General features: G+C 39.8%; 1 protein-coding gene across 3 annotated transcripts; it reads left to right on the plus strand.

Annotated features, from left to right (window-relative positions):
* The first annotated feature begins 1680 nt into the window (after window positions 1-1680).
* GDE1 (glycerophosphodiester phosphodiesterase 1) lies at window positions 1681-25638 on the plus strand. 3 transcript variants are annotated; one of them, XM_041748191.1, is made up of 6 exons: window positions 1681-2105; window positions 8655-8830; window positions 12099-12204; window positions 14670-14762; window positions 17105-17316; window positions 25140-25638. In XM_041748191.1, exons 1-6 carry the CDS (start codon window positions 1845-1847, stop codon window positions 25153-25155), a joined length of 864 nt encoding a protein of 287 aa, XP_041604125.1. In that variant the 5' UTR covers window positions 1681-1844; the 3' UTR covers window positions 25156-25638. The 3 variants fall into 3 exon arrangements, with proteins under 3 accessions (XP_041604125.1, XP_041604123.1, XP_041604126.1); XM_041748189.1 differs by lacking the exon at window positions 25140-25638 and adding an exon at window positions 18782-19425 and having other exon boundaries at window positions 1683-2105; XM_041748192.1 differs by lacking the exon at window positions 25140-25638 and adding an exon at window positions 18782-19425 and having other exon boundaries at window positions 1967-2105; window positions 8659-8830.
* The last annotated feature ends 194 nt before the right edge of the window (window positions 25639-25832 follow it).

The following is a 25832-nucleotide window of genomic DNA, read 5'->3' on the forward strand; positions in this document are numbered from 1 at the left end:
CCGTTGGAAACGTTGAGCCTCCAAAAAACTACAATTCCCGAAGTGCATTGCACGCTCGCGTAAGCTCCCCGGCCCGGGCACTTGCGTCCTGGCGTGATACTTGCTGAAAGCGCGATGCACGCTGGGAAACGTAATCTTGACTGAAAACTAGCGCCTTTTTATTTTTTATAAATTTATTTTTTATCGGTGAGCATCTGCCTTTTTTTTAATTTATTTTTTATTGGTGAAAACTAGCGCCTTTAAAATTATAGCGTCTTACAATGTGAGCGCTCCTCAGCTCTGAAGCCCAGCCCCCTTAAGTGTTTATTGAAATTGCTACTTTTTATTTATCGGTCAAGAGATAACCTCTTTCCAAAAAAAGAAAAAAAAAGAAAAAAGAAAGATAACCTCTTTCCTTGTGGTCGCTGGAAAACATAACAACGTTCACCAAATTTTTTCTCCGTAAATAAAAAATTGCTGAATCCTAGATATCAACTCTAAGCCTCAAGACAATCCTACCCTTTGGCAAATCAGTGGGAAAGAAAGATAACAGGTTCAAGATGGCTCAAAAAGCCCTGAATGTTTTACCAAAGTTTTCTATCTAAACATGTTACTAGTTTTCCAAAATATGTACTTGCCCCTTACCATTTCCTACCTCGATTTAACCTCCTGCCTTTCTTGCTCAAAGTCCTTCCTGTGCCGATTTTTGCACATGGAGAACGAGTTTTGAAAGTGCCTATCACAAGAAAAGAAAGAAAGAGAAAGAAAGAAAGAAAGAAAGAAAGAAAGAAAGAAAGAAAGAAAGAAAGAAAGAAAGAAAGAAAGAAAGAAAGAAAGAAAGAAAAGAGCCTATCACAAGGGTAGTTGTGAAGAACAATTCAGATGAATTTCTTGCACAAAGGCCCCACTATTAGCCCTTAGTAGGAGGAAATGTAAGGTTAGGAGGAGGAGTGCAAGGGCCACTGGCTTAAAACTAGGATGGCTTGATGTCAGTCCTGCCTGTCATAGATTGCTCAATTCACTTCACCACTCCTAGCTTCAGTTTCCTCGTCTATAAAATGAAGGACTCCGTAAAATTCCTTCCAGCTTTATAATTTCATTGTGCCTCTTTCGCCATGCTCTTTCATTCCCTCAGAATCTGAAAAAAATCCTTCCAAAATCGACTGAATTCAGCCTCCTGAACTAATACTTACCCACTGAGACTCTTGAGAGCATAAATGAGATGCATAAAGCATTTGCTAGCACAGACCCTGGAACATGGTAAGCGCTCCACAAATGTGAGCTATACTCCCTAAGCGCTATTATTTCCTCCCACGAGAATGTAAACCCCAGGAGAGCAGCGATCCAGGCGGTCCCACGCACGCGTGTGTCCTGAGCGCCTGTGTTTGCACATCTTGAATAAATAAGCAATCTAAACGTCCTGCCCCTGCAAGGCTCGCTGGGCAGTTTCCTCAAGGGCAGAGTGAAGAGTCACCAAGATCCCCTTCCAGCCCTACAACCCTGCGACCGCTCTTGTGTTCCACCCTCCTTTCTGGAGTCTGAAAAATCTTGGTTGAAGTCCCGACCCCAGAATAATCCCGAGCTATTTTGGAACGTGAGCCTAGCGCCTGGGCCCACCTCCGTTGCCATGGCAGCGGCCCCGCGCCCCCCCCCCCCCCCACGAGCTCTGCAGATCCCGGGCCCTGATTGGCTGGACAGCGGGCTCCCTCTCCGGATGCGGCCGCCGCCGCCATTGTGCGGCGCTGGTCCCCTAAGAGGGCTCCCTCTGTGGCGGGTGTCTTGGGCTTTCGCCCCAGCTCCTCGCTCTCTTGTCCGGGGAGCCCGGCGGGTCCGGGACTCCCAGCCGTGCCGGTGCGGGCGCCGGCATGTGGCTGTGGGAGGAACAGGGAGGCCTCCTGGGCCCCTTCTCCTTCCTGCTGCTGCTGCTGCTGCTGGTGACGCGTAGTCCCTTCAATGCCTGCCTCTTCACCGGCAGCCTCTACCTCTTGCTGCGCCTCTTCAGCTTTGAGCCCGTGCCCTCCCGCAGGGCCCTGCAGGTGCTCAAGCCGCGGGACCGGGTTTCCGCCATCGCCCACCGCGGCGGCAGCCACGACGCGCCCGAGAACACGCTGGCGGCCATTCGGCAGGTGAGCCCCCCACGCCTCGCGCCCCTCCGCACCCGCTGGAGGGAGGTGGGACCTTCCGAGGTTCCTTGCTGGGCCCTCCGAAGCTTCCCCCGTATTCTCATGTTAGCCTTCCCAGGTCCCACTCGTCCCCAAGGAATACATCCAAGTGGCTGGCCCTCGGTCCCTCCGAAGTCCGAAATCTCCCAACTTATTTCTAGATCACCGCAAATAGCTACATATTTGCCCTGTGCCAGGCGCGGAGGGTACAGACGGGAAGAAGGGTCCCTGCGAAAGCGTGCGTTGATTGGAATGTGGGAAATCGGCCTTCAACAAGTAAACGCATGAATGAGATAACTTTTAAGAGAGCGAAAAAGTGTAATGAAGAAAAGGGGTAACGGGATAAGGAATGACTGGGAGGAGGAGGAGGAGGACTAAGACTATTCTAGATAGTCTATTCTAGACCATTGTAGATAGAGAAGTCCCCTCGCAAGACGTGACCTGGACTGAAACTGAGATTATGAGCCTTGGATTTGGAAGAAAGGTGTCCCCGGGAAAAGGGAATAGCAGGTGCAAAAGTCCAGAGGTGGGAATAATGTTGGAATGTTCAGGTAACAGACACTATGCAGACTGACTTCAAGGAACAGAACAAAGACTGGCAAATGGAGCAGGAGATGTGACCCAGGTTAAGGTACGGTCGCTGTGGTGGTTGATTCTATTCTAAACGCATCGCATTCACAGGACCTGGCTTGGCTTGTCCTCCAAATTATCCAAGTCATCCTCTTATCACCTTTTTCTCCAAACACACAGTTCATACCAAACAACCCTGGCAGCTAGACTCCCGAACAATTTCTGCTTCTCTTTTTCACAAGGCTGTCCTAAGACTCTTGCTCCTTCCAAGCTGCTGGCAGTCTTTCCTGACTTCATAATAATGATAGTTGGTGTCGTATGAGGGATTTTCAGCTTTATATGCACTTTTGCATCTGTGGAAATACTTCTGATCCTCACATATCTTTGAGACGTTATTTTAACATGGAATGGGTAGGAAAATTGACTCAAATACACACAACTCTTAGAATTCAGGATTCCGAGCCCCAGGGCTCTTTGTCAGAGATTAGGCTGTGTTCCAGGACGTAAAAACTTTGAACTTCTTGTCCAGCTAGGGACAGACAGTATTACATAATGAGCAAGTTACTTAAGATCTCTGTGTCCCAGTCAGAGTTCTGAGTAGGGTGGGAAAGGAAGGCAGTCTAGACTTCTCTTCACTCTCCCCCACCCTGACCTCAGTTTCCCTGTCTATAAAATGGGGATAATACTGGTACCCACCTAATAGATTGTGATTCAATGAGGTAGTCCACAGAAAGTGCTTAGCCCATGAGAAGACCTCCACAAATGTAAGATCTTTAGGCCAATAATCTAAAGATGGCTTCATTTTTAAAATCATCTCAGTCTAACGGTAAAAAAAAAAAAAATGAAGTCTGAAGAAGGCAAGGAGCCAGGAAGGCAGCTTTTAATTTGTGGAGGATATGGGATCCCTGGGTGGCTCAGCGGTTTAGCACCTGCCTTCGGCCCAGGGCGTGATCCTGGAGAGAGACCTGGGAACGAGTCCCTGCATGGAGCCTGCTTCTCTCTCTGCCTCTCTCTCTGTGTGTCTCTCATGAATAAATACATAAAATCTTAAAAAAAGAAGCTTGTGGAGGATCGCTGATTCTGTGTTTGCAAACCAAGTTAGACTTCTCTCTTTCTTTTTATTTTTAAAGATTTATTTATTTGAGGGAGTGAGCAAGCCCACCAGCCAGGTGATCCAATATCTTTATTTTTAAATAGAAAGCTAGAAAAGTTGCTCTGTCTCCCTTCTGTCACAATAGACCAAGGGGAAGAGTGCCTAGCTGGCTCAATTGGAAGAGCATGCCACTCTTGTTCTCAGGGTCATGAGTTCAAGCCCCATGATGGATGTAGAGATTACCTGAAAATAAAATCTTAATAAATAAATAGAAATGTAAAGATATTAAAGAATGTATTTTACATTCTAGCTTAAACTGAGGTCAAGTGAAGTAACATAGCTACACAGAAGAATTGTCATGAAAAGAAAGATAATTATATTATAGGGGGAAAAGTACATAATTGTCACTGGCTTCCATTTCAAATTACCTTTATGTAAATTGCCTTAAAGTATAACTCCATGTTAATTAAACACAAAAGACATTCCTAAGTATTTATCAGTGATCTGGTTTGGCCAGGAACATCATTAACTACATATAAATCATACTAAATGAGGGAGTATGTACATGAGCTACACATACACATAGAGTGTTTCATATCCTGTTGTGTTGCAAGGGAATTAAAGCTAATTTCCATTCATGTCTTGTATGTTTAGGTTGTGTATGTCTTTAATATATGTAATAATGATAAAAACTATGCCAAGTTCATGGTCTTAAGACGAAGTGAATTATGATAATTCTTCTTGTTCACCTATAAAATCATTATGGATGAACTTTTTAGCTGTAACAGAATTTAGCTGTTGAATACAAACTGTAGAAGACAAGGTCACATCCTCCTTCTTGACTTCAAAAGGAATATGTAGTTTATTTCCATCAAAGTATGTTTTTGGTCCTGTTTTCCTCCCTTTGTATGTATGCAGCTCATAATTTATATTCTTAAATATTTTACTATGTAAAAAGTCAGGAAAGACATTCTGAGAATGGTAGAATTTCTAATAGATTATACAATAGATACAGAAGGAGAAACTTGAAAGAGATGAAATCGATGTATTCCAAAAACATACATGATTATTAACAGTAAAAGAGGAATTAAATTATACCCACAGTCCATCCTCCACACAGGAGCCAGAGTGCAGCTTTAAAAGTATAAATCAGATTATATACTGCCTTGTTTAAAATCCTCCAGTGGTTCTCTATTGGAATTAAATAAAATCCAGACATTTTTTATCTTATACCTTTCTCAAAGCCCCTGCTCCCATTTCAACCACCCTGGGTGTTTGTTAGGATGCTTTTGGCTTCATGTAATAGAGACTCAAACTTCAAATATGTAAGGAGGCTTACTATCTCACATAACAAAGTATGGGGGAGAGGTGACTTCCACAATGGTTTATTTACTGTGCAGTTTATAATCATGGAGGACTCAGGTTCTGTGGCTCAATCTGCTCTGCCACCTGCAGCGTATTTATGCTAGCCTTTGTTGTAGTTGCCAGCTGGCCAATGCAGCCCCAGACGTCACATTCTTAAACACCACCATCCAATCTCATTCCCATGCTTTCCCCAGAAGTCTCCGTTACACACAGAGAGAGGGTTTGAAAATAGTTCGCTTACTCTAATCAATGGGTCAAGAATAGGTCTCTACCAGCGGGGAAGAAGAAAGGAAATAGATTTGAGTGGACAGTCAACAGTTTGTGCCTCCATCCTACATTGTGGTCTTTGTTATATACTTGCTGTTTCTTCTGCTCAGAAAACTCTTCCCCTGAATCTTCATATGTTTAGCTCCCTCTGATCATTGAGGTCTCAGCTCAGATGTCAAAACATTTATCACTATCATCATTTACATGTAACATATTTGTAATCTGTTTTTCCCTACTGAAATGTAAGATCTGTGATCCTTTTCTTTCTTCTTGTTCACCATTCTCTCCTCACTGCTTAGAACAGTGTGCCTCATATCTAATAGGCAATCAATAAGTATTTGTTGGAAAGATTGTGATGTACTAATAGCCAATAAAGCATGAGAAAAGATACTTATCATTATCAGTCATCAGGGAAATGGAAATCAAACCAACACAAAATACCCATTAAGGTGGCAATAAACAAAAAGACAGTAATAGGTATTGACGAGGATGTGGAGAAATTGGAACCTTCCTACACTGCTGGCAGGAAAAACAGTGGCAATTCCTGAAAAGGTTAAACACAGTTATTCATTCGTTCGATCCAGCAAAATATATATATATATACACACACATATATATATATATATAAAATATTTTTTAAAAAATAAATAAAATAAAAAGTCATATAAATATAATGAAGTAGTTAAACCAATACTTTTTAAATCAATGTTATCAAAGTGTAAGTTACATTAATAACAGACATTTTCAGTGTACAGTTTGATGAATTTTGTTTTGTTTTTAAGATTATCTTTATTCACGAGAGACACAGAAAGAGAGAGGCAGAGACACAGGCAGAGGGGGAAGCAGGCTTCATGCAGGGAGCCTGATGTGGGACTCGATCCTAGTACTCCAGGATCACGCCCTGAGCCCGCTCAAGGGCTGAGCCACCCAGTCCCTGTTTGATGAGTTTTGATGAATATATACACCTGGCTAACTACCACCTTAATGCATTTCCATTACCCTAGAAAGTTCCTTTGTGCTCAATGGAGTTAACTCCCAGCTCACACTTCTGCCTCAGGGCAACCATTGAACTACATTGTGCTATTCTATTATTAAACTATCAGTATAGTTTTTAAATAAGTTTTTTCATTTTAAATAAAATTTTAATAAAATTGCAGTATTTTTGTAAGCCAGTTTATGTGAAATTTGAAGAAAAAATACTATTATAAGGAATTTCTCAAAGTGAAAAGATGAGTGTGAATTGTATACTAATATGTGAATTTAAAACAGGAGTTTTATCTTTTTGCCTCTATACCTGGAATAACATGAAAGTTTGATAAAGCTGAGTGCAGTCATTAGAAGCTTTTGTTTTGGGCCTTAATAAACTACTCAGAAAAGACAAATAAATGAACTCACTAATTAATCTTGCTAAAATTCAGTGTCTCACCATTGTTATTTTTTATGTTTAACCAAATGGAGATGTCCCTAATAAGTACAAATATAATTGACCTACTTACAGTGCTGGCATCAAGGAATAAGGATAACATTTGTGTTACAGTGAGAGAGATGCACTATGAATACTGAAAGTGTGATGTTGTTTTATGTCTTAAATGATAAAACCCATGATTATTTAACAGTGCATTCTTCTGTCTTTAACTTAGAGAAGATATCTTTTAATCTTATAAAAGATTAAACCAGTATAAGATGTGAGCACTACATTGTAATGGTTTTTTCACTGAGATGTTTTTCTTTTTAATTATAATAGTTGGGATGCTTGGGTGGCTCAGCAGTTGAGCACCTACCTTCGGCCCAGGACGTGATCCTGGAGTCCCGGGATCGAGTCCCACATCAGGCTCCTTGCATGGAGCCTGCTTCTCCCTCTGCCTGTGTCTCTGCCTCTCTGTGTGTGTCTGTGTGTGTGTGTGTGTGTGTGTGTGTGTGTCTCATGCATAAATAAATAAAATCTTAAAAAAAAATAAAATAGAATAATCTGTGCCCATAAAGGACATGATTGATAAATTCAACTGTATTAAAATTAAAAATGTGTTAAAAAGAACCCAATAAATAACAATGGCTAACAATTATTGAATGCTTACTGTGCACTAGTACAGAGTTGCATGTAGTTTCTGGGTACTTATTAAGCCTATAAGAGAATTACAGAGGAATGATGCGCATCAACTTTAAGCTGGAAAGGAAGAGGGAGAAATTTCACTATATCCGTAGTGTCAGTAGTAAACATAGTGCTTAAGAATGCAGCCTCTAAAAAAAAAAAAAAAAAAAATGCAGCCTCTACCATGTCACAGTTTGTACACCCTAGAGCAAGTTTCTTAATTTCTCTATTTCCTCATTTGAAAATGAGAATCTTAGTACTACCCAATGGTGGTGAAAATTAAACGAGTTGATACATTTAAAGCATTTAGAATAATGCCTGAGACTGTATAGAAAAAGCTCAGTATATAGTGACTATTATTATGTTTCAGGTCAGCAAGAAATTGAAGTAAATGTGGCAAAATATTAACATCTGTTAAGTCTTTTTTGCTGTATACTGCTGTGTATTTGCATAATTTAAAAATTTTTTTAATTTAAAATCTTGATCATAATGAGTATTTCAGGTCTTCATTGTGACAGAGAAGGCAAGGAAGCAAACGCTGGGTAGTGTATCTCAGAGAAACATACTCAAGCTCTCTTTTCAGATAAATTCTAGTAAACCTTATCTTGCTTACCAGCTTGCTGGCGAACAGCCAGTGCTGCTTACATAAACAAAATGTAGTGTCCCCTAAAAGCAGGCTTGGTGTTTTGATACAGAGTGTAATGTTAAACCAACAAAAACCTGACTCCTCTTGTTTATGCCAAAGTAGTGCAATATACAGCTAATCAGCAAACACAGGGGACTCACCAGAGATGCTGTACCAAGCAGAGTGGAGGTGAACAGTGGAATTTGTCTAAATATTTGTAACTGTGAGCCATTAATAGCCCATGAGGTTAAAGCAACCAGAGAAAACTTAAGTTCCAGAAACCTCCCCCATCTACTACTGTGAGAATGGGAAGAGTGGGGAATTGTTTGAGTGTGCAAGTTGAAGTTTATCAATAGGAAAAGTAGAAACTGAGTGAGTTGTTATTTGGTACAGGAAGGAGAAGGAATCAGTAAGAGAAGCTATGTGTTGGTTATCTTGATCATTTAAATTGTAAAGTGACACCTGTGGCCACTTGCCATTAATATTGTTGATGTTTTTGTTAAGGCAGCTAAGAATGGAGCAACAGGTGTGGAGTTGGACATTGAGTTTACTTCTGATGGGATTCCTGTCCTAATGCATGATAACACAGTCGATAGGACGACTGATGGCACTGGTCGATTGTGTGATTTGACATTTGAACAAATTAGGAAGCTTAATCCTGCAGCAAATCACAGGTTAAGGTAAGTTGTTCCTTGTCACTTAAATATACCTTTCAGCTTTTGTTGGGGATCACAGAAAGATACTGGCACCTGCTAAAGACACTGGCATCTTCTGCTCCAGGAGAATTGTTTTGTTGTATTCTGTTTTGAACTAAATACAAGTTTCCCAGGTAATGAGCAGGGTGCCAGGAACAACAGAAATATGGCATGGATGTTTTTCATCTTTTCCCATTGAAGCCAGATTTGGTCTGGGAATTATTCTCAAGACAATACTCTGTCTGGTCACTAACATTAGTAACATTAAATAATTACTTTGTATTATCATATAAATAAATTTTATATATATGTATATCAGAACTAATTCTATAAGATTCCACAAGAAAAGGGTTCTCGGATTAGCTGAGATCAGGTACTATATTCTAGATGTTCCCTTTAGGGATAAACGGTCCATATCAATCAGTTATTACCTTTAATGTTTGTCAAACATATATGAGTACAGAACCCTCACCATTCCCATCATTAACAACTATAAACACGTTAGAATGAGTATACTGGGTAATATACTTTGGAATGTGGTTATCTAAATCCCTCTCCTCTTTGTAATACTGAAAAACATGTGCTCACTGTTAGTCATGTTGTGTCACTTCTCTGGAGAATGATCAGTATTCCTTGAGTATTAAATTTTCAGCCTAGTGATTATGTTATAGTACTCCCTAAAAGATTATTCAGATTTTATTTTCCTAGGATCTGACAGAAAAGTCAACCAAAGGAAATTATACTTTAATCTAAAAAGAGTATTGGTAACACTTGAAAGTTCTGAGTGCAGGCTGCTGGAATCGCTCTTTACAATCATCATAGTTCATTGTTTGGTATCTGTGAGGGAAAGGCTGATCTTAGTATTACAGTGACATTGCAGCTAACAAGAGGTCAGCTTCCAAGTCAGCAATTAAAGCAAAAAATGCTCAGGGTCATCGCCATTCTTAAAATCCTTTAAGAAGGCATGATATTGTGGATAGATCATCCAGGCAGAAAATCAGTAATGAAACCGTCTTTGTCTTTGAACGACACATTAGATCAGATGGACATAACAGATATACGTAGAACATAATATCCAAAAACAATAGAGTGTATATTCTTTCAGTTGCACATGGAGCATTCTCCAGGATAGATCACATGTTAGGCCACAAAACAAGTCTCAGTAAGTTTAAGAAGACTAAAATCATATCATGCATCTTTTCTGACCACAACAGTATGAAACTAGAAATCAATCACAGGAAAAAGCTGGAAAAAACACAAGCATGTGGAGGCTAAATGACATGCTACTAAACAACCAATGAGTCAACAAAGAAATCAAAGAAGAAATTAAAAAAATATATATGGAGACAGATGAAAACACAATAGTCCAAAATCTTTGGGATACAACAAAAGCAGTTCTAAGAGGGAATTCATAGCAATACAGGCCTACCTCAAGGAATAGGAAAAATCTCAATCAGACCTTACTTACAACTAAAGGAACTAGGAAAAGAAGAACAAAGCCCAAGGTGAGTAAAAGGAAGGAAATAATACAGATCGAAGCAAAAATAAATGAACAAGAGACTAAAAAGACAATAGAAAAGATCAATAAAAAAAAATCAATGAAACCAAGATGTGATTCTTTGAAAAGATAAATAAAATTGATAAACTTTTAGCCAGACTCCTCAAAAATTACCTGTAATAATCCTGGAAATCCATGGAGGAGAGAAACCACTGAAAATGTTGGCATCTATCATATAAACTGCTACCCTTAAATAAAATCCATCCAAACTCTGAGTTCTGTTCAATGTCTGAAATCTTTAAAAAGAAAAAACAATTATTTATTCATTCATTCATCAGTATGCCTTAAAAAAATTCACTTTTCCTTATAGTCCAGTGGATCTTTTTTTTTTCTTTTTAATATTTTATTTATTTATTCGTGAGAGACACAGAGAGAGAGAAAGAGAGGCACAGACACAGGCAGAGGGAGGAGCAGGCTCCATGCAGGGAGTCCGAGGTGGGACTCGATCCCGATCCCGGGTCCCCAGGATCACACCCTGGGCAGAAGGTGGCGCTAAACTGCTGAGCCACCCAGGCTGCCCTAGTACAGTGGATCTTAAAGAAAAGAGTATGTGAAAAATTTTAAATACATAAAAATCCTCTAGACAGGGAAGGAAAATCAAATGAGAAATATCTTCCAGGTAACTACTCCATTACTATGTTACACTATGTCATTCTACATAGGTTTTGTTGTTGTTTGCTTGATTTACTACTTCTAATCTATATTGGAAAATAGACATTAAGAACTAATTAAACACCTTTCTAATTTCAAAAAAAAAAAAGGTGCAATATTGGTGTCAATATACCATCTTAATGTCTTTAACACAGCCAGTCTTTATCGTACAATTGGAACTCGCTGCCATCTCTTTGTTTAAACACGAGGTGAAGTCATTGGCTTGTGTTTATGGACCATGTTGTAGGAAAAATAGGTATTTTCTCTAGAATTACCCTCACTATGGTGAGATGCTCATCCTGAAAGGAGAGTATGGAAACTAAGACTGGCCAAGGGAATAGCAAAGGCATGTCTCATCTCTCACTCCCAGGGAATAGGCATTGAATAGAATGGCTGGCAAAATTGCCTGTACTATTTATCTTTTTCTTTTTAACCAAGATATTACACTTGAAATTAAATAGTTGGATAAACATAAGTTAAATCATGTAAAGTGAAATTTTATTATGTGAAAAAAAGCTAATTTCTTATATATCAGGCACTTAACTATCCTTTTCTTTATCAGAAAGTTATGTATAGACAATTATTTGTTTTGAACAATTGTACTTAAGTGCACAACAACACAGTGAACAGATTTATGTATTCCTAAGAGTTTCTCCACAAGTTTTGTTTTGTTTTTTTTGTTTGTTTTGTTTTTGTTTGTTTGTTTTTTTCTGCACAAGGTTTTATAGGGCAATTACAGTCTTAAATTTAAGTCTCAGGTTCTCCAGAGGTGGCATTATACTGTTCCCTTTGGTAGGTAGAGTTACTAGTTATATTAAAAATCTAATGATTTCCTAAAAATTAAGTGATTTTTGTTGTTACTGTTCTTTGGTCAAGGGTATCTGTAATCTGGTTCAAAGACATAAATTATCCTTAGACTTCTGTATGCTTAAAGAAAAGTTAGAGAAAACACTCTTTCCTGTTGGTTGGGAGACATTTGTCAAATGTTTCACTAAATTTTTTTCTTTTTCCTGCAATATATTATTCCTTTCCCCTCTCTTATAGGAATGATTTCCCTGATGAAAAGATCCCTACCCTGAGAGAAGCCGTTGCAGAGTGCCTAAACTATAACCTCACAATCTTCTTTGATGTCAAGGGCCATGCAAACATGGTACAGTTTATGCCATAGTCTTCACTTTTTTGAAAGGACATCTTTTTTAATTGCTAGTCATTTCCAAAATTAACTGTAGATTTTGCTTCTTACCCTTCTTAAATTATTTTTACAAATTATATTTGGATATTAGAAGTTTACAATGCAAAAATCCACATCTTTAAGGAAATAGTAAATTGTGGAACTCAACCTTTGAGGCTACCCTTGAACAACTCCTGACATTCTACAACTGATCCAAAATAGAGAGTGGCGTTTCTCTCACTTGCACAAATAGCATTTAAAGATATTTAAATAAGGCATAAAGAGGCATTTCTTGAATAAACCATTCAACTAACCTTGTAAGAAAGAATTCAGGAGTTAGACTCAAGACCAGTTGCGGTTTCAGATTGGACAACAACGTACTGACTTTAAAGAGAACTCCCTTATATAGATTTTTTGATAGCTGTTAGGATATTTATCTTTTACTTAGAATTCTCTTCCCTGTATGATTTCTATCCCTTATGTACAGTTTTGTTATTCTATGATTTGAGTAATTATATTTTTATGATAAATTATTATAGTCTCTTCAAATGCATATGGCATTCCAAAATAAAATTTGTTTAAATTTTAGAACATACTTTTATTCATAAAAACATATTGTTGCAATGGAAATCAGTGGGAAAATACGGTTTAGATTACATTTGTTCACTTATAATCAGCTTTTCAAGTACAAATACTTTTTTTCTGCATTTGGACAACTTATAAGTATTTTCCCCCTTGCAAGTTGTTATCAGTAATAAGCCATCTGCTGGTAGAGAATTCTGATGTCTGTTTGTTTTATTCATCCTGGGATATGAGCCTAAGTATGTATTCTAACCTGAATATAGAGTTGTTAAAACCTGAAATAAGAGCCTAAGCATATATTCTAACTTTAGCACAGTAAACACTCATTTCTGAATAAAGGAGGCTGGTGCTCTGGCTCATTTATCATGCTGGTACATCCTGATATTCTGATACATAGTTGTATACATCTAGGCTCTCCAGTCGGCCTGCATCACCTGCATCAGAATCACCAGGAATACCTATTAAAAATATGAATTCCTGGGCCATATCACAAAGAAAAGAAATTCTGAAAATGTCTAGGGTGAATGAACATGTATTTTTAATGAGCACTTCAGGTTTTGTTGATGATATTGCCCATGCTGAGAACCCTGATAGGTCCTACATTTCACCCACGGTGTACTGACCTTCATGCATATTCTCTTAGAATAAAGGGGAAGAATAAGAAGAAAAAAAATTTTTTTAATCTAGCTATTTGAGCTTTCTGGTTGGGTGCTCGCAGACAGTTTGGGCAACATTAGAACTTAGTGACCAAAATGGTAGTGTAAAGGAACAAGTGTAGCAAATTGGAGATAGTAGAGCACAGGGGCCAAAATCATGGCCTTTGGCATCCCAACAGATGGTTTTAAACTCTTTCACTTGGTACAATGTAAACTTAACCTTGATGTGCATCAGTTTACTCATGGGGAAAATGAGAATAATAAAAGAAATGATCCCATGGGGTTGTTAAAAGAATCAAATAATGTGGGTGAAGAATCACATACAGGGCATATGTCAGTTCAGACAGCGAGAAAACACCTTTGGCTCTTTAGCCCATGCTCTGTCACATTAGTGAAGGGGAAACAGGACATCAGTAATTTCTAAGTTCTTTTTTCTTTTTGGGAATGCATTTTGTTGCTTACATTTGGTTATAGGTATCTGGGACTTTGCAAAATTTAGTGATATTTCAAGAATTATTATATAGTGACATTACATTCCCCCTAATGCCTAGTCACTTCTGTTGTTAGCTGCTATTGATGCTCAGTGGCCAAATCTGTTAATTCACTAAGAGGTTACAAAATGTCACTATTTTAGTTCTATCATTTCTTCTTCATTCCTTTAGCTGGACTAGTACAGAAAGAAACTTCTCTTCACCTTGGGAAGCTCTTCCCAGTTCCCCCCTTGTCCCATGATTTCTGCCTCCATGTTGGTGATGAATGCCATTTCCTTTCAGTCCTCTGGACTGAGAACATCTACCCTTAGTAGTTCCCAGGCTGGTTGACTCATGCTTCAGCCAGGAAAGACAGAGGGTGATAGAGTTGTGGGTATAAAAGGACTTTTCCTAGTGGCTAAACTGGGATATAGGGAAAAAGTTTAAAATTTTGCTTCCAGCCTCAACTGGCCTGCTGCCTGCCATACTTTCCAAAAAGTATTTTGTTGAGCCTCTCAACAAAATAGTAAAACAACAGTACCCCCACTTTCTTCCCTGTCTGCTGTAGATGTCAATTTAAGAAGTATCCCAATGGATAATGGAATCTACCAATATTCCTTTCAACATCCTTATATATTAGTAAAGTTCTGATTTATTCCATAGGGTTGTACTTAGTATATAATAGTTATTGGCTGGGACTATTACATTTAAATACATGAATCTCTCTGCTTTGCAGGCTACTGATGCTCTAAAGAAAATATATCTGGAGTTTCCTCAACTATACAATAATAGTATCGTCTGTTCTTTCTTGCCAGAAGTTATCTATAAGGTAAAATTCAGCATTTGCGTTGTACATAATACTGTGTTAGTTGATGGTGATAACAGAAAGGGCCAGGTAAGCATAAGATAGATGCCTGTTAAATGGAGCTGAATTTCATTCAGTTAAATTCCTCTTTTAACAAAAATTCAAATAGAATGAACTCATACCCTATTTTAAAATACCAAGATTCCTCTTTAAGCTCCTTCTTTTATATTGTTTACAGGCTCATTCAGATTACTTTAGTAAACATTTTCATGAGAAAGAATTATATAGCTCTTCATTTCACTAAATAACAGACTATACCTTTACAAAAAATGACTTCGTGATGGAGAATTTTTTTTTTTAATTTTATTTATGTATTCATGAGAGGCAGAGGCAGAGGCAGAGGGAGAAGCAGGCTCCTTGCAGGGACCTTGATATGGGACTCGATCCCGGATCCTGGAATCACACCCTGAGTCAAAGGTAGATGCTCAACCGCTGAGCCACTCAGGCATCCCAATGATGGAGAATTTAAAATATGCACAAAAGTAGATGGTAGTAAAATGAGCCCCCCCTTTAACCATGATCCAGCTTATTTCATCCATACCCCCATTTCCCTATGCCAGTGTTATTTTATTTTATTTTATTTTTTTTTAAGATTTTATTTATTTATTCTTGAGAGATAGAAGGAGAGACAGAGCCAAAGACACAGGCAGAGACAGAGCCAGAGACACAGGCAGAGGGAGAAGCAGGCTCCATGCACCGGGAGCCCGACGTGGGATTCGATCCCGGGTCTCCAGGACCGCGCCCTGGGCCAAAGGCAGGCGCCAAACCGCTGCGCCACCCAGGGATCCCGCCAGTGTTATTTTAAAGTAAATTCCAGAAATCATTTCATCCATAAAAATCCTATTATTTTAAAAAAGTGATTCATTTTTTTAAAAAATATAGCCACAACTATTATCCCATCTAAAACTATGAAGTCCTTAAGATCATGAATTACCTAGTCAATATATAAATTTTTATCTGTCTCAGAAATATTATAAACAGGTTTTTGTTTTTCGTAATTGTTCATTTGAATCAGGACCCAGATAAAGACTACATAGTATAATTTAAAATCTTAGAACCTTTACATTCTCCTTTTCCCTCCTTATGATGTATTTTTTTTAAGAAACCAGATTGTTCTGTAGTTTACCCAAGTACAGATTTTGCTTCCTATGTCATGATGCAACTTAACACGTTCTTTTCCTGTACATATGTCCTATAAATTGGTAGAGCAAAAGGCTTGATTAGTGGAGGTTCAGTTGTTCATGGCAAGATAATCTCACAGGTGACAGTATTTTTTCATCAGGAGGCACATAACCTCTGATTGACTCTTGTTATGTTGTTGTTTGTAGCTGCTCTCCGTGTCAGTGGCCAGCTCTCAACTTACTAGGAGTTACAAAATCTTAATCTTTTAATTCTGTCATTTCCTCATGGATTAGCTAGAATAGTGCTCTAAACAACTCCTTTAGGCGTGCCTGGCCAGTTGTTAGTTCAAGCCCCACATTGGGCCTACTTAAAAATAAAAAAGAAACTCTAATTTACTGTTTAGTTATGCAATAGGCAAATAAATGCTAATCTTTTCTTTTACTAACCAGTTTCCAAGGTAATGTGTTGGTTCTGTAGCATTCTTCAACAGTGACCAAAAGAGTGTACATTTAAAATTTTACAGTAAGGGTGGAACCTATCCAGATATAAACTGTCATTAAGATGAATAGGGTCATGGGGGACATTTGAATCAGTGTTTCCCAATCTTACTGGACCACAGAGGCCTTCAAAATGTTTGCTACGTTGTCCGGAGGAGCACAGAGCACAGACTGAAACATCCACATCTTCCTATTTCTCCTTATCCTTCCCTAACCCCTGCCCCTACTTCTCTGTCTGCTCTTTCTCCTCACTTCCTTCTTGCCCCACTTCCCACTTCAACGACTCTTGCTCAGCCATTTTCTCTAGAATCAAAAGCTAACCAGCCCATCTGGAGATGATCATGGTTCCATCTTCATGGAGTTCTAATATACTTATCTCTGGCCAAAGTTTAAATTGATAACCAGTTGAAAGTTTATTCTTGTACATGAGAATTTGACCCTGAAATTATAGTTACTCATTTTAAAGGTAAGGATTTCGTGAAGGAAGTGTTCTCATTTATACTGCATATTAAGTACTTTACATCCATTACATTATTTACTCAAAGGATTTAGGTCTACTTAGTAGACATGGAGAACATTATGGCCACTTCATCAGAATGAGTAAGTACATTGGCTAAATCTAAAGAAAAATAAGAGGTTTGGATTTAAGATACGATACTTATTTTAATTTCTAAAATTCCTTTTCAGATGAGACAAACAGATCAGAATGTAATAACAGCGTTAACTCATAGACCTTGGAGCCTTAGCCATACAGGAGATGGGAAGCCACGCTATGATACTTTCTGGAAACAGTCCATGTTTGTGGTAATGGACATTTTGCTCGATTGGAGCATGCATAATATCTTGTGGTACCTGTGTGGAATTTCAGCTTTCCTCATACAGAAGGATTTTGTATCCCCGTAAGTTGGAAGGTTTTTTTTTATATTTTCCTGACACATTTCCTGAAATGTTCTTCTTGGAAAGGAAGAATTAACAAAGTGGAGAGCCTGGATTGAATTTTACCCACAAAGCGCTCCATGCCTTTTTTTTTTTTTTTTTTTGTAAGGTTTTATTTATTTATTCATGAGAGAGAGAGGCAGAGACACAGGCAGAGGGAAAAGCAGGCTCCATGCAGGGAGCCTGATGTGGAACTCAATCCCAGGATCAGGCCCTGGGCTGAAGGCGGCGCTAAACCGCTGAGCCACCCGGGCTGCCCCCTTCATGCCTTTATTAAGGTACAGTGCTCCTGGCTTCTTAGGTGGGAAGAATTCAGGCATACTTCGCTGTTTCCAAAATAAGTTGATCAAAATTCTTACTTTTTAGTGCACTTTTAGGGAAAAATAATAATAATAAAAAATAAACCTGCCAAACTATGATGAAAGAAAGAATACATGCCCTTGTGATTGGCTTCCGTTGAAAACCAACAGAGGATCCAGAGCAGAGTCACAGTGAAAACATCTTGTGAGCGCCTACCTTATTCCTCCCACCTCTCTTCCTGCTCTGCTCTACATTAGAGGCTTTGCTCCGTTGCTTCCAAGAAAACTTTCCATTCCCAAATGCACCAGCAATCTCTGACCTTTATTGTGGCAGTTTGATAGCTGTGTATTTTAGCTGATTAGAGTTGTTAGTTACATATTTTTTTCAGGCATGTATGCATTCAAGTCAGTCAATATTTGTTTTGCTTAAAGTATTGCAAGGTATAGTAAGGAGCTGAAAAATGTTATGGTAAGAAAACCATGGTCTGCCCTCATGGAATTTATAGTCGAGTAGAAGAGATATTTGCTCATCAAATTAAAATCTAAATATAAAGTTACAACTAAGATAAATGCTCTGTAGAGAGAACAGTGTACATATGCATATACTGTGTAATTTGACCTAATCAGAGGAATCATCCCCAAGGAGATAACAACTAAGCTAAGATCAGAAGAACAAGTAGGGAAATGGGGTGGGAGGGTAGACAGCCAAGTAGAAGAGGAAACATGCAAAAGTGTTAGGACAGGAAGGAGCCTAGATCTTTCAAAGAATTGAAAGAAAATCCATATCCTATCACAAAAAAGGAAGCGGGGAGTGTGGCATAAGATGAGGCCAAAGGACAGGTGGGGATAAGCCAGGTATGGCCTCCAATATGACTTTTGGCGGGGGGCGGGGTGGTGGTGGTGGTGGAGGATATCTTTAGAAGTCACTGAAGTGTTGTAAGCTGGAACAATGTGGAGGAGGTTCTGGTGCTGGGTTTTGGAACACTCCCTCTGATTGCATGCAGAGGCCAGATAAGAGGCTCTTTGGGGCACTGTTAGTACCCATTGAATACCATATTTAGTGACCATTATAGATTCCTGGAACAACTGGTCCTTATTCTAACTGGATTGGCTTTTCCTCTTTCTTTAGGGACTACTTGAAGAAGTGGTCAGCCAAAGGCATTCAGGTTGTTGGTTGGACTGTTAATACCTTTGATGAAAAAAGTTACTATGAATCACATCTTGGTTCCAGCTATATAACTGACAGCATGTTGGAAGACTGTGCATCTCAGTTCTAGAATTTTCCCCCAGGGAGGAAACATGGGTACAGAAATTGCCTGTTGGCCTCATGCAGGGATACCCAAATACCCTTTGTGCTAGCCCAAGCCCTGGAGGATCGGGTGGCTCACACAAGCAATAGTTGGTATTTGCATTTTTACTTGAACCAGAGCAAAACCTGGTTTTGCTTTCCTTGCTCCATGGAATGCCTGAGTTCAACACCATTGCTCTTGAAAATCTGGGTCTGCAAAAAGGCACAACAGCTCCTGCCCCAACCTAGCTGAGGCATACACCGAGACCCAGTGAGGATAGCACAGATTGAGTTGTACAATTTGGGGATGCAGATGCAAATGCATGGGAAATGCATGATCATTCAAACTTGACACTTTAAAACTTGACACATTTATGTAATATACTTATTTAAAATATTTGTATTCAGCTACATTATCAATGTACTATAGACATCAAACTTGTGACCATACTAATAAAGTCATTAAAAAGAGCGCTAAGGGAAAACTGTGTACCAAGCATCATGTCCTGAGAGCTAAGGAATTTAGGGAAGCTTCTCTCTGCAATCCAGGGACCAGAGGCAAAGAAAATGGTAGGTAAGTCTTCATACCGGTCCAAGGCATTGTTTATGGTATCTTGAAATAGCTACAAACCACTAGAGGGTAGGGTTAAGATCATTGGGGCAACTCCAATAGAACTGCAAGAGACATCCAAGAACATCTAGGCTTATCCTCCTTTTACAAATGAGAAAACTGAAACCTGTGGAAGGAAAAGATCTTTCTCAGAAAGACACAGCTGGTGACATAATACATTGGGCATGGAACCTGCTTAATATTCTGCCCCTACCCACTTGCATGTGTGTTCTCGCTCTTAAAAAAAAACAAAAAAGAAAAGAAATTGAGTCTTCAAAAAATTGCAAAGCCATCTGTCTCCTGTAGCTGTCCCTTCTCCCACCTTTCAGCCCCAACTGTAGTCTTGACCTGAGTCTTGGTCATGACTTACCTCCTGAGCCCCAGTAGGTCACCAGCCTCACACTCAAAGCAGCCAGACCACCAGTCCACACAGGTAGATGGCAGTGAGAAACATACTGAGTTTTGCCACAGTTAGTGTCAGTAAGGGCATGATAGGTGGGGCTTGGGACATTTTCCAGAAACATTTGCAAAGAAATTTTCCTGAAATGTGTTAAAAATTAACAACAGGACAATGACTTACCAATGAATGGAACAAATACCTAAACTGTGTACTTCAGTGCCACACCGTGACTGGAAAGGCAGGAGGAGGAGGGGACCTGGAAGACCAAACATGTCTGCAGATTGAATCCCCACTTTGGTGAGCAGACTGCACAGCAACCAACAAGGAAGGGATTCTCTTGGCAGGGAAGTGGGGGCAGTACAGAGTTAACATCCCTTCTGTTTTGGGAAGACCTCTTGAGAGCCGAGAGTTCTCTCTTGACCTTTGTCCCAAATCCATATTGCCCTTGACTCTGGCCCAATAAGGACTTAGATCCAGTGCCAAGATGGTGGGTCCTTGAAGCACTGGGGAATTTGGACAAAGAAAGGTGTTAGCACTACTATTAAGCACTTGGAAGACTAGTATAGGGATTAAAAGCAGAATTTGGGATCAGGGAAAACTAAATCCAATTTTATGTTTAGCAACTTAATAGCTCTATGACCTTGGGCAAGGTTTTTAATTCATCTCTAAAATAGGGGCAGTATTGGTGCCACCCTAGGGGGTGGCTGATTAAGTGAAAGAGTACATGTAAATGTTACTAATAACATTTATGGATTCCCTAACTTGTACTAGACACTTTCAAATGCTTTCCATGTGTCTGCAACAATACTAGGAGGTTGCTACCATTACAATCCCACGGTATTTTTTTAAAAAGATTTATTTATTACCCTAGGGGCTGGAGTACATAGAGGGAGAGGGAATCTCCAGCAGTCTCCAAGCTGAGCATGGAGCCCAACACAGGGCTCAATCTCACCACCCTAAGATCATGACCTGAGCTGAAACCAAGAGTCGGATGCTTAATCGACTGCACCACCCAGGCACCACACAATCCCACTTTACAGTGAAGGAGAGCAAAGCACAGGGAAGTTAATTTGCCCAAAGGCACACAACAGTAATAGTGTAAGGATTTGGCCAGGTGATACAATTCCAGAACTCATACTCTACACCCCTATCCTAACCCGTAACAAGGACTCATTAATGAGAAACCATTTAGGGATGCCTGGATGGCTCAGCCTGCCTTTGACTCAGATCATGATCCTGGGATCCCAGATCGAGTCCCGCATCAGGCTCCCTGCATAGAATCTGTTCTCCCTCTGCCTGTGCCTCTGCCTCTCTCTCAGTCTGTGTTTCTCATGAATAAATAAATCTTTTTCTTAAAATGAGAAACTTATTCATTCCCAATACCTATTATGCTGCCTGTCACATAGTAGATGCTCAATAAATGTTGAAGGACTGAATTCTGGGATAGCCAAGTGGAAACTTCTTGAGGAAACTCGAGGTACAGACCTAGTATGAAGTGAGGGTTGTAGATAAATAATTCAGGATTCCACAGCATTAAAGGGTCATCTGAAGTCCTGACAGATGACTTCTGTCTGTTGGCCTCATGCAGCATTCTTTCCAGGAAAGTCAATACAGATAAAAATTCCACCCTCTGCTGTTCATTCAACTGCCCGTCTGCCCTCAGGATGCCACCGACAGACAGGTAATAGGAAAAGACTACCTCAAAAGACTTAAGAAATCCACTACTGATACAACAATACTCATTTTCTCATTTGGAGATCAGTATCTGCAATCCTGTTTTGACAAGAATTTCACCAAGACGTAAATACTCCATTTTTATTAGAAGCAAATTTCTAATAAAATTATACCTTCCATTTCCTAAAGTAGGAATAGTGTTTCAAAAGAACAATAAGCCACAGCTTTGGGGACAAACAAGTCTATGAATTAATGAAGTTTTCCAAACACCCGTGCAAACCTTTAGCTTGGAGTGACAGTTACTATACTGCAAGGTGGGTTCGTTTCTTCGATCACAACCACTGAGTGTGGATGACCTTGTATGTTCTATTATCAAGCTAAATTATGCTCAAAATCTAATTTTGATTAAAGTCTGATTAGCAGAGTATTACCAAATAGTACAAAGGGGTTGGAGATCAGCTAGGCACAATGGTTCTCAAAAGACACTGTCCTTAGACATTTATTCAATATCAGCCTAAGGGGTAACTTGTTAGAAATGCAGATTCTTGGTGCCTGTCTCAGAACTAATGAACCTGAAACTCTGGTCCACACCCAGGATCTGTTTTAACAAGCCCTCCAGGTGGTTCTGATTCTTGCTCAAGCCTGAGAAACACTAAGCCAGAGAAAAACCCAAAGTTCTCAATTTTCAACTAGCTATGAGACCTTAGACAAATCACTTAACCTATGTGTGCCTAATTTTTCATCCATCAAATGGAGATCATATTGGTACTAATTGTCTTAAAGCAATGTTATGAGGTTCAAATGGGGGGGAGGAAATGCAAGTGACTTGAAAAATGTGTTAACAGTATATGATACTGTTACGAAGATAAAAATTAAAAATGTGGAAGGTGCTCTAACACCAACTACTCAGGCCCCATCCCTGACCTCATAAATTAGAATCTGCTTTTTAATAAGAGCCCAGGCAATTGAGGTGGGCAAAGTACTACACAGGGGTCAGGTGTTACTTGTACGGGGCAGGTGCAGTCATGGGCCAAGCCAGAAGGGCCCCTCTGTTCCACACCTGAGCTTCTGTCCGCTGGCCATCTGACAGTTGATCAGATATGTAAATGTTCCGGAAAAGTTCCAACTTTAAGAATTTAGGGAGGTATCTGTGAAGTGCTACTGTAGTGAGACAATTCCTAATGAGCTGACTCCTTACCACCTGTCCTTAATTCCGAGATTATAAAAACATGTCAGTCATATGCTATTTTAGTCGCTCCTTTTGTAATTGAACGTCAAACAAAATCATCTCATTGCCTCAAAAAATGAAATGGGCCATTCACAGCAACCAACTAAAAGATCAGATCCTACAGAAATTTAAAAGAGTCTACCTTTTTTTATACTTAAAACTATTGGGGTTATCCAACTTTCAAGTGACTGTTAGAAGCGTATGTTCCTTTTATCATCTTGTTCGAATTAAAATAAGGGTTGGAAGAGAAGGATGGAGACTATTCCCTAACGCAATATTCTTTTTTTTTTTTAAGAAAAAGATTCATTTATTTAAGTGAGAGAGCACATGAGCACGCAAGCATGGCGGGGAGGAGCAGAGGGAGAGAAAGACAAAGTCTTAAGCAGACTCCATGCTGAGTGCAGAGCCCAATACGACTCAATCTCACAACTCAAGATCACGACCTGAGCCGAAACCCAACTGACTCTGCCACCCAGGTGCCCCTCCCTAATGCAATATTCTGAGCTATTTGCATGTCCAGTGGCTTTCATAGTCAGGCAAGTTTGGGAAGCAGTACAGCAGCTCCCCCTAACCCATCCCAGGGTGGATGCCTGAAGCCCTGGATAGTATCAAACATAGTATACTCTGTATTTTCCTACCATACACGTTTATGATAAAGACTAATTTAGAAATCAAGCACAGGGGATCTCTGGATAGCTCAGCGGCTTGGCGCCTGCCTTCAGCCCAAGGCATGATCCTGGAGTCCTGGGATCCAGTCCCACATCGGGCTCCCTGCATGGAGCCTGCTTCTCCCTCTGCCTGTGTCTCTGCCTCTCTTTCTCTCATTAATAAATGAATAAAAGAAAAAGAAATCAGGCACAGTTAAGAGAATAGCAACACTATACAACAATATGCTGGTTATGTGAAAGTAATCACTCTCAAAATATTGTCTGGTATTTACCCCTCTTGTGATGTGATGAAATGTCTATGTGATGAGATGAAATGAGTGGAGGGACGTAGGTGCTGTGACAATTGGATACAGTTAGGATACTACTGACCTCTTGACTTCCTGACAACTGGTCAGAAGGAGGATCATCTTCTTCCCAACTGCAGTTGACCATGGGTCATTGAAACTTGAAAAAATGAAACCATGGATAAGATATTCCAGATCCTGGCTCACAATTTCTCAGCCCTGGCTTTCCATGGAAATCATTTGGGGACCTTTAAAGAAAAAGTAAGGTGCTTGATTTAGTTGGTCCAGACTGGGTCCTGGGCCTGGCTGTTGTTGGTCAGCTCCCCCTGCAATTTGAGTGCAGCCGGCACTGAGTGAGCCGGCATGCCTAATGGGAGGCCGTGAGAGGACTGGAAGAGAGTTGACCCCTATTTACAGGACTGAACTGTATTGACCCCAAATTCATACACTGGAAATCTGAACCCCCTCATACCTTAAAATGTAACCATATTTGGATATATGGCCTTTAATTAGGTGAATAAGTTATATTAAAGCCATTAGTGTGGGACCTAATTCAATTTGCTTGGTATCTTTATAAGTACAAGAAATTTGGACACATAAAGGACACATAAAGAAAAAAAAAAAAAAAGATGTCCATGCAGAGGAAAGAGTATATGAGGACACAGCGTAAAGGTAACCACCTGCAAGCCAAGGAGGCATCAGAAGGAAACCAAAACTGTGGACAGTGACAAGGTGCATGGACTTCCCTGCCTCCAGAAATCTGAAAAAATTTGTGTTAAGCCAGCCTGTCTATAGTATTTGGTTGTGGCAGTCCTAGCAAGCCAATACATTCCTTATCTCAAGCCCAAGTTTTTTGTTGTTTCTTTAAAGATTTTATCTATCATCTATCTATTTATCTATCATCTATCCGAGAGAGGGAGAGAACAAGCAGGGAGGAGGGGCAGAGGGAAGGGAGAAGCAGTCTCCTCACTGAGCAGGGAGCCTGATGTAGGGCTCTATTCCAGGATCCTAGGATCACAACCCAAGCCAAAGGCAGACATTTAACTAAGCCACCCAGGTGCCCCTCAAGCCCAAGTTGTTTTTTTTTTAATATTTTTTATTTATTCATGAGACACAGAGAGAGGCAGAAACATAGGCAGAGGGAGAGATAGGCTCCCTGAGAGGAACCCAATGTAGGACTTGATCCCAGATCCTGGGATCACGCCCTGAGCTGAAGGCAGACGCTCAACCGCTGAGCCACCCAGGCATCCCAAGCCCAAGTTTTAAAAGCATCCTCACATCCAAATGCGTGTGAGACCTACAGACTAGATCTTTCTCCTTTGTTTACACCTCCAGGAGAAGCAGAAGTTGACACAAGCGATGGAGGCAAATGGAGAAGCATTCCAGATATAAGCCCTTACCAGATGGTCAATAGGCAAAAATTCTACTTTCAGAGGGAGTTCATATTTCAGTGTAGAAGCCAAAGAAGCACAAGACAGCTTTAAGATGACACAAGCGGGGGGGTGGTGGAGGGGGGGTGGCGGGAATCACTTCAAACATCAATTCAGTGGGCTCCCTTCATTGACTCTACTGATAAGTCTCCTGCAGTCCCCTGGGCTTCTCCTTCACAGCACCTATCACAATTTAATTGCTAATTTCCTGTCGATAATAAGCACATGAGGACACAGACTCTGTCTTGACTTGTTCACTGATTTGTTCACAACTACTTGTCACATATTTGTTGAATGAATGAATAAACACTTCTAGTAACTACTAGCTGAGAAGATACCAAAAAAATTAACAATGAAATTTAGTTGATGAAATGAGTTAATAAACAAGTGAATGAAAATGTGAATCGACTGAGCATTGATTGGATGCTTGTGTTTCAAATGCATGTTAAATGCTTTCAAAATTCAGTTCCAACTATATTTCATCATAGTGATTACTCAAGAGGAGACTTCTCCCCTAAATAATTTGGTCAATTCCACCTTTCTGCTAGATGCTTCAGTTCTAAGTACAATCACATGCCTTGTGAATCATTCAGCAAAT

This window comes from Vulpes lagopus, chromosome 3 (assembly GCF_018345385.1).
Source record: "Vulpes lagopus strain Blue_001 chromosome 3, ASM1834538v1, whole genome shotgun sequence".
NCBI classification, from domain to species: Eukaryota; Metazoa; Chordata; class Mammalia; order Carnivora; family Canidae; genus Vulpes; species Vulpes lagopus.

Bases quoted from the DNA above. Each gene is read 5' to 3' on its own strand.
- GDE1 (XM_041748189.1), top strand. From the start codon at position 1,845: ATGTGGCTGTGGGAGGAACAGGGAGGCCTCCTGGGCCCCTTCTCCTTC. The intron at 2,106-8,654 runs GTGAGCCCCCCA...GTTTTTGTTAAG, and splicing joins CGCTGGCGGCCATTCGGCAG to GCAGCTAAGAATGGAGCAAC. The intron at 17,317-18,781 runs GTAAGTTGGAAG...CTCTTTCTTTAG, and splicing joins CAGAAGGATTTTGTATCCCC to GGACTACTTGAAGAAGTGGT.